At 30.8% G+C, this 9,459-nt stretch overlaps 1 protein-coding gene across 3 annotated transcripts; it reads right to left on the bottom strand.

The window, feature by feature from the left end:
- Positions 1-8,017: 8,017 nt before the first annotated feature.
- Positions 8,018-9,251, bottom strand: LOC139867541 (uncharacterized). Of its 3 annotated transcripts, none has more exons than XM_071855907.1 (2): positions 9,199-9,251; positions 8,018-8,683 (listed from the first exon to the last, which is right to left on the bottom strand). In XM_071855907.1, exon 2 carries the CDS (start codon positions 8,679-8,681, stop codon positions 8,151-8,153), a length of 531 nt encoding a protein of 176 aa, XP_071712008.1. In that variant the 5' UTR covers positions 8,682-8,683; positions 9,199-9,251; the 3' UTR covers positions 8,018-8,150. The 3 variants fall into 3 exon arrangements, with proteins under 3 accessions (XP_071712008.1, XP_071712007.1, XP_071712006.1); XM_071855906.1 differs by lacking the exon at positions 9,199-9,251 and adding an exon at positions 9,071-9,128; XM_071855905.1 differs by lacking the exon at positions 9,199-9,251 and adding an exon at positions 8,785-9,057.
- Positions 9,252-9,459: the final 208 nt, after the last annotated feature.

Below are 9,459 nucleotides of genomic sequence, written 5' to 3' on the forward strand. Positions count from 1 at the left end.
GTATGTAGAAATGAGTCTAGAAAATTTTGGAACAATGTTCATATATTCAATTGACCTTCGACCATTCCCGACGATTCACGAACAACTATTTGTAAATAAATACATATATAATTAAATGTATATAAATAATAATTGGGAATATTATTTGAAATATTATAGGATTTAATGGTAGGAAATAAATATGTAAAATAATATGCCATGTAATAAAAACTATTATGTTGTTATATATATATATATATATATATATATATATATATATATATATATAGGTATTTATATTTATACATAATAATACTTGTAAATATATAATATTATATTTATTTGTTTAAAAAGATTAAATTAATATAATTATTTATTTAAACTTTTAATTAAGATTGGTTATATATATAGAAAGAGCATATATTAAAGATAAATAATTTTGAGCTTAATTGGTAAACGTCAGTAACACTCGGTTGATATTTTGTTAGTTTTAATATAGATATTGTACATGTTCATGAAGGATTGAAATAAAAGTTGGACTGTAAATTGATTACGAAGATTTTAGATTTGTCAAAAATATTTTTACCTTTTTAAGATTAAATATTAGCACTCCGTACATATAAATTGGAATAGAAAATAAATAATTATAGAACCTTTTTGATCAGGTTTCAAACAGTTAATGAGTGAAATAATTAAATATATTTAATCTAAAAATTTGGGATTTTTAGGAACACTTTTGTACGTTAACTGTTTAGCAATGAACCACAATATAACACAGTCCGTGAAAACTGTCGGTAAAATAATCCAAAGTTTCAATTCATTCTAACACGTTTATTATTATATTAATATCATTAATATTTGAATTACTGTTTAGTTTTGTTTCACTCTCCCCACCACCTTTAATTAGTAGGGGGTATGTATGATATTTACATTGTTATACGCATAAATGATAGGAATCATCCACCATCTTAATTTATTTACCTGCTACTTCTCCCTACTTCTTTCCCTGGGAACATCGATCATCCAACACCCTACTACTAGTTGCCTGCTCGACTTACAACTCAAAACCCGGGTGTTGCTTTATAATTTTGAAGGTAACCAAATCAACCCACTTTCGGATTACCACCATCGAATACTATCACCACCATAGTCCACCATCTCCACCTTCACGTTGTATTTTTTTTTTCTTTCTTCTCTCACCCACAAGCAATCACCCTCGTCAACCTTCATCACCATTGTGAACCTCACTCACTCACTCTCTCTGTCTTTCTCTCTCTCTCCTAAACCAAACAATCATCGAGCTGATGTAATACTCCTGTTTCTATTTCAAACACTTGTGAATATGCTGTTGTTATCTCCTATTTTTTTGTTACTGTTACGGAGAAAACGAAGTAAAGAAAGTGACGATGAACTGTGATAACGAAGGTGATGATAATGGTATTATGTAAAATTCATGAGGTCGATATTGCTGCTATATTATGCATATGCCTTCCGGTTACAATCAACTACAACCTTCAAGAACCACCTCCTGCAGTACTACAAGCTACAACTACTATTCTTGCTCGAACAATTCAACAACCCAGTTGCTACAGTACCTGTACGTTTCTGTTTTTGCAGTACATGCTGCTGCAAGTGAACTTCTTCTATTTGTTATTGTTATACTTCCTGTTTCATTCTATTGTAATAAGGATGATGAAATGAATGGATTATATACGAAGAAGAAGATGATGAGTATGTTAAAAATGGTGAAGATTATGAATAGTAGTCGTGAGATGATGATGAAGGTAACGATGGTGTTAAGCTCGATAAAGATGATGATGATGTTAGTTTGTGATAACCATGATAGATATTAAATATGATGATGATGATTCGCGAATTGAATCATTATGATGATATATTTTAGAAGAAAATGGAAACAAATAGATATATAGGTTATATGATTAAATTCGGAGTTATAAATAAGAAAAACGATAACAGTGTAATGGTTTGGGGTGTTGGTGGGGAACGAGAGGTCCTGATTTCGAACCCAGGCCACTACTATATGTTTTTTTTTATTAAGAGGAGCAGTTGGGAGAAGCAGTTAGGCCGATTTACTTGCTGTTGGACTTGAGAAATTAATGTTGGGCTGTGACCCAATATGCAAGCAGGGACCCAATATGCAAGCAGGCTTCGGTTAACCGGGTTATATAGAAATAAGGTAGGGGTTAAATCAGATAACCAAGTTAGCTTGGATGGTTTGGGATGTTGTTTAGATATCAATAGGTCGTGGGTTCAAACCTTGCAGATGGCGTTTTTATTTTTTATTTTCTCCTATTCTTTTGAGGTACAACTTCTTTTAGTATTATTATTATTATTGTTATTATTATTAGTATTATTGTTATTGTTAATTGTTAATGTTTTAATTATTATTATTATCACTTTTATTATTACTGTTAGTATTGTTAAAAATTATTATCTTTATCATTATTATTAATAGTAGTATTACAAGTATTATTATTAGTATTCTTATGTTGTTATTATTATAATTAAAATTTTTACAAACAAGAAAAATTTATATAAAATATATTTATCACATAAGTATACTAATATTACATAAAATTATGTTTAACTAATACAATTATTATAACGTTAATTGAATTATATATCAAATAAGTATTATAACCTATTATAAGTAGTAATAAAATATATATATATATATATATATAGGAATTATAATTGTAATACATAACAAGATAAATATAAAATATTCGATTACGATTATATGTATTAATGAATATATAAATGATATAGGTTCGTGAATCCGAGGCCAACCCCATACTTGTTCAATGTTGTTCTATGTATTTTTACTACAAAATACATTAGGTGAGTTTTATTTGCTCCCTTTTTACTCATTACATTTTTGGGCTGAGAATACATGGAAATGCTTTATGAACTGTTTTACAATATTTATATGCGTGAGTTTCATTTGCTCCCTTTTTACTCATTACATTTTTGGGCTGAGAATACATGCAAATGCTTTATTAACTGTTTTACAATATTTATATGCGTGAGTTTCATTTGCCTTTTTACTCTTTATATTTTTGGGCTGAGAATACATGCGCAATTTTTATAAATGTTTTACGAAATAGACAAAAGTAATTGAAACTACATTATATGGGTGAATGATCGAAATCGAATATGCCCCTTTTTATTAAGTCTGGTAATCTAAGAATTAGGGAACAGACACCCTAATTGACGCGAACTCTAAAGATAGATCTATCGAGCTCAACAAGCCCCATCCAAAGTACCGAATGCTTTAGTACTTCGAAATTTATATCATGTCCGAAGGAGGATCCCGGAATGATGGGGATATTCTTATATGCATATTGTGAATGTCGATTACCAGGTGTTCAATCCATATGAATGATATTTTTGTCTCTATGCATGGGACGTATGTTTATGAGAAATGGAAATATGAAATCTTGTGGTCTATTAAAATTATGAAATGATTGTTTATGATAAAATAATGAACTCACCAACCTTTTGGTTGACACTTTAGAGCATGTTTATTCTCAGGTATGAAAGAAACCTTCCGCTGTGCAATTGCTCATTTTAAGGACAATACTTGGAGTCAATCATCGCTCTGGGATCAAATGTTGATGATTTCGTCCGGATGGATTAGGACGGGTCTCTACAAACTACTCCAACACTTGGAACGCCATCACTCAACAACTACACCCTATTACTACAATCATCATCAAGACCTTCATGACCCACGATCATTGCTAACGCTCTTCGATTCTATTCAACGCCAACAACCATTAGAACACCCCAGGTTTGTTACTCGTTTCTTATGTTTGTGAGACGAAAAAAAAAAATACCATACAACCATCACCATTACTTCGCTACCACTACTAAACGATATTGTTTTCATCTGCTAGAAATCAATCTCAATCGAACCACATCATATATGATTGCTCAAACTATCCTTTCTCTTGTAAACCATCACCAACATCATTATAATTCGATAGTTCTTCTATTTTTATGTTTACGGTTTCAACAACCCAAACTTGCCATCATCATTTAGTCCACCTTCCGTCTACCATCGAACCACTCCCACATCACCACCTTTGTTCATCTCCGGCCGCCTCATCATCTCTCATACACCACCATCTACGTGAGATTTTTGTTACCATAAACCTCCACAACCCATTAAACTTGCTACTTCCTTTTTGATGAGGCTACTATATATATTTTTATACATCTGAGAAGGAAACGAATAAGAGTGAGTGAGATGCATCGAGACTTTTAGTGAAGTGATAAATAAAATATAATGACTCTTATAACCATACTTAATTATTGATGCAAAGCTTTTTATGAAATTGTCGTTAATGCTTTTCCTAGTGGGTGGTTAATGGAAAATGAAGGATATATATATTCAAAACAAATGCAATGATTGATCTCCCATCTGCGTTAAATATTGTTTCCTGTTAGTCGTATTCGGAAGTTTGAAAATAGGGGACCAAGTTGATTACTTTTCACATGCCACTCATATCTAAATCTCAACTTGCAAAACCCTTTTGCTGTACGTGACCTTGCAAAACCCAAGTTGATTACTTTTTTTTTATAACCCCACCGTTTGTTGATTACATTTCACCGAATCCTATTTTTAGTTTGGGCCATCATAATTCATTTAACAAACCGAGACTATCGTGGAGTTCTTCTACTGGTTACCATCCTTGAACAGCCATTTAAATTGCTGCTGCAATGTACAACTTCTGTTGGGCTTCGGTTTTCCTGTTGGGCCGAGTGTTACATAGACACATAAGATTGTTATATAAATGATGATTCCGTAAGTGATGATAGATTACGGTTATAAGAATGATGAAATCCGAAAGTGATGATAATGTTGATGATTATGATAGTGAAGGAGATGATGTTCATATGTTAGGTTAAGATTTAGGAATGATGAGGATAATATATGATGAAGAAAAAGAAAAAAAGCAAACCGAAAATAAAACGGGTTAAATGGGTTTAGGCCGAGTTCAAAACAGAAAAGTAATAACAGTTCGATGATCTAGGGCGTTATCAGGTTAGCGGGACGTCGCGGGTTCAAACCCGGACTTGGGCATTTTTTTAGAACAACTTCTTTGAGGTAGTAATTTTAACTCTGTTTATTATTTTTATTTATAATTATTATTATTATTATTGACATTATTGATATTATTGTTGTTATCATTATTGTTAAAAAGATCATATTTAGTAAAAGTATTATTATTATTATAAATATTATTCTTATTATCATTATTATTACGAATATTATTATTAGTAATATTATTATCATTATTATCATTAGTAGTAAAATTATTATTATTATTATTATCATTATAATTATTATTATTATTAGAATTATTATCATTATTATTATTATCATTAATACTATCATTATCATTATTTCATTAACATGAATTTTATGTAATTTTATTTACATTATTTACATTATTTTTATTATTATAATTTTACTTTATTATTATTATGGTATTATTATTATTACTACAAACAAAATGACTATAGTTATTATTATCAAAATTATCATTTTCATTATCACTATTAAGATTACTATTATTAATTTACTGAATAAATATTATACATATAAGAAAAATATATTTATTACATATAACATAACTATATTAATATTTTTATAATAAATACTAATTATTTACCTAAAGTATATAAAATAAATATAGTTAATTAAGTTATTAATGAAACATATAAGTTACTAAAATAACAATTAATAATAATATATAAATTGTTCGGTTACGAGTATATATGTTAATATATATATAAATGATATAGGTTCGTGAATCTGAGGCCAACCCTGCATTGTTTGGTTCCGTCGTATGAATATTTTTACTACAAAATATCGTATTGTGAGTTCATTTGATTCCCTTTTACTCTTTACGTTTTTGAGACTGAGAATACATGCGCTGCTTTATAACTGATTTACAACTGTTTTATTCAATGCTTTTACAATCTATATTTTTGGAATACATAAACTACTTTTATAACTGTTTTACGAAATAGACACAAGTAATCGAAACTACATTCTATGGTTGAATTATCGAAATCGAATATGCCCTATTTATCATGTACGATGTTTTCCCGGAATGATGGCGAATTTATCATGTCCGATGTTTTCCCGCATGTCCGATGTTTTTCCGGAATGATGGCGAATTTATCATGTCCGATGTTTTTCCGGAATGATGTTATCATGTCCGATGTTTTCCCGTAATGATGACAAATTTATCATGTCCGAAGTTGTCCCGGAATGATGAGGATATTCTATATGCAATTTGTTAAGGTCGATTACCAGGTGTTCAATCCATATGAATGAATTTTATGCATAATGGTTATGGAAAATGGGAATATTAAATCTTGTGGTCTATCAAAATGATGAATTTTATTGTTTTATGATAAACCTATGAACTCACCAACCTTTTGGTTGACACTTTAAAGCACGTTTATTCTCAGGTATGAAAGAAACCTTCCGCTGTGCATTTGCTCTTTTTAAAGATATTACTTGGAGTCGTTCAAGGCATATAGACGCCAGTTCATCGCGGTGGTACCATATGTTATTGTGTTCGTTCAGGAAGATTTTGGACAGGGTATGACAGTTGTGACACCTACTTTGCGGCGAGCGGGATGGTAAATTCGCTTAAAATTATTGGTGGGTTTTATAGGGGAGACTAATGCATAGGAACGATTGGTTTGTAATGTTAGTCCATAAATTTTGAGGTCTTTTACACTTTAGTCCTTGGGTAAAGTTTTGATGGGTCGGGTTGGAAGGGCAATTTGGTTTCTACAATGAAAGTGAGGTTGTGGAGCTAATCCTATTTGGACACAAAATACACGTTTTAGAATGTACTCCGTAATTTCTACAGTGAAAGTGAGGTTGTGAAACCAATCACATTTGAACACAAAATACACCATTTAGAATATAGGATAACGTTGTTAATTTCTAAATAAAATAAGTTGACGTAGCTAGGGGTTTGTGTTGTTTGACACATATGCACTCTTTGAGTCTTTGGATCCTTTGTACTCGGGAAGCACATGCATTTGGCTTCTATGCCTACACAAACAAACAAAAACTATTTGCGTATATCTACCACCAATTACATCTCCATATCACTACGAACTTTCCATTTCTGTTCATTACTTAACCTTTACTATGTCCATATATTGTTGTGACATTATATTGTAAACAATCCACATGATGATGTTATTCTACTGATTCAAAGTAACTACGATAATGATTATCATGTCAACTACCTCGTAATTTAATAAGATATTGCCCGACGTCAATTTTACACGTAACTCATTTAAACAACGGTCTAAATTATGATATGTTCGATGTTGAAAACACACAATTTTTAAGTAAAATTCTTAGTTTTTGATGATGGTGGAACTTCATCGATTAAGTGAGGCGATACCATAATTTAAAGATACGGGTGACAACTTCGTGCGATTTCTTTAATATTTTCTTCACACATAATTAATTTTCAATTGACCTTATTGTGTATTTGTGTAATTGAGTCGAGAAAATAAAATGTGTAGTTTGGCTTACTTAATTGTCTTTCAACCACTTTTCGTGATATATATAACTATAGTTGCTGTTATAACGAAATGGAGAATCACTTGAGCAATATGTATGTTCAAAAAAAGCCAAAAATGCTATTCTCATACGTATAAATATAAAAGTTAGTTAACAACCAAACTTATGATTAATAAATTTATTCATTTATATATTCCGCATTTATGTCGTTATTATTTAAGAAAATTATATTTAACCACGTGAATGTTTTGAAGTGAACCCGGTTGGCCGGTTTATTACAAGTTTACAATTAAGAAAGATTCCTCAAGGTCCTGTCGTTTATTCAAAATTGCTATTTTGATCTAAAAGATGGACAAAATTAAGCTTGAAATTCAAGCAATAACTTGATAAAAGAAGAAAATTAAAATAATGTAAAAAAGTCAAAATAACAAAAAGATTTTAACAGGAAAAACTAATGTTTTACTTAACATTTTTCATAAATTAAGCAGTCTAAATTCATCCAAATCCTTTAACATCATCATCATCCTCAGCAAAAGGATCAAAAAACTGACATTCTTCAAATCATTACATTTTCAATCATCTATTTCTCAACAGATTCATCCAATTCATTATCCAAACTCTTCGATTCAACTGCTAGGGTTAAAGTCGGCATACAGCTCTCCGATCGCGCAAGTCCAAGTCCACCGATATCGCGATTTTTCATGGTAGGACTACTCGGCATCGACCTAAGCGATCTCGGTGAATCAACACTTCTTCTCAGAATCTGTCGCATAGCAGCGATCAAATGAACCGCAGGATTCGATGGTGGACCTGATGATCTATAAGCTTCACAAAACGCCATATGACGTGTCATAGCTTCTTCTGTACTAATTAATCTATCACTCCTAACAATTTCATCCTTCACTGCTTCACCACATAATCCACAGATCCATTTTCCATTATATCGCTCTCGAATACGCTCCGTATACGCCGGCGTACACTCCTCTGTTAATCCACAACAATCGCATTTCACAAACTCAACTTCCGTCACCGGAACACTTTGATTCGCAGCTACCGATTGCGATTCCGTTGCTGACATCATGATCGGATCACTCATCACCGTAGTAGACATTCCTATACATAAAATTGAACTATAATTCATTAGCAAAATTAACAGAATATCAAATAAAATTTCAAATTTAAATCGGATATAATCAAAAATTAGCTCAAATTACCACGAAGAGGTGAGGAAATTTGATATAGCACAAAATAAAAGTTAAAAGTTTTCTCTATATATATAAAAAAAAATCGATATACAAATGCAGTCATACAGATAATGATACAGATTTGTATAATAAATAAATTCTTAATTATCTTTCTTTCTCCCACTCTCCTTCCTCAGATTCTGATATTTTAGGAAACAGAAATAAAAACCTAAAATTCATTTCAGATAAAATCACTTGAAGATTTGTTATTCAAATTCAAAATTTCATAAAACGAAAATTAATTTGTGAATCAAACCTAAATTTAAAATCAAGCTGAAAACAGGGGAATTTAGAGAGTAATGAAGAGTATTGTGAGGATATGTGAGTAGGAGAGAGAAATTTATTGTGGTTTTTAAAGAATAAATAAAATAAAAAAATACATACAATGATTAGAGAAGGTATATTCCACTTGGAAAATGGGGATAGAATAATTTCCACGTCATTAATTAGGTCTGTCAATTAGCGGTGTATATATAGTTGTAGAAACAGAAGAGGGGTTGCGTTTGCCAGCTGGATGTTATCACCTTCAAGGGTAATATTGTAAATTTAACCGTGTTTATTAGTTTTCCGTTAATTTCCTAGCATATTGGAAACTTAATATCCACTAACATATAGCCACATGGAATTGGCAAGTGTACATCTAAT

The sequence above is a fragment of the Rutidosis leptorrhynchoides genome, chromosome 9 (genome assembly GCF_046630445.1).
Source record: "Rutidosis leptorrhynchoides isolate AG116_Rl617_1_P2 chromosome 9, CSIRO_AGI_Rlap_v1, whole genome shotgun sequence".
Classification (NCBI taxonomy): Eukaryota; Viridiplantae; Streptophyta; class Magnoliopsida; order Asterales; family Asteraceae; genus Rutidosis; species Rutidosis leptorrhynchoides.

Coding starts and splice junctions, on each gene's coding strand:
- LOC139867541 (XM_071855905.1), bottom strand. CDS start 8,878: ATGACTGCATTTGTATATCGATTTTTTTTTATATATATAGAGAAAACT. Junction 8,684..8,784: donor AATTTCCTCACCTCTTCGTG/GTAATTTGAGCT, acceptor TTTTATGTATAG/GAATGTCTACTACGGTGATG.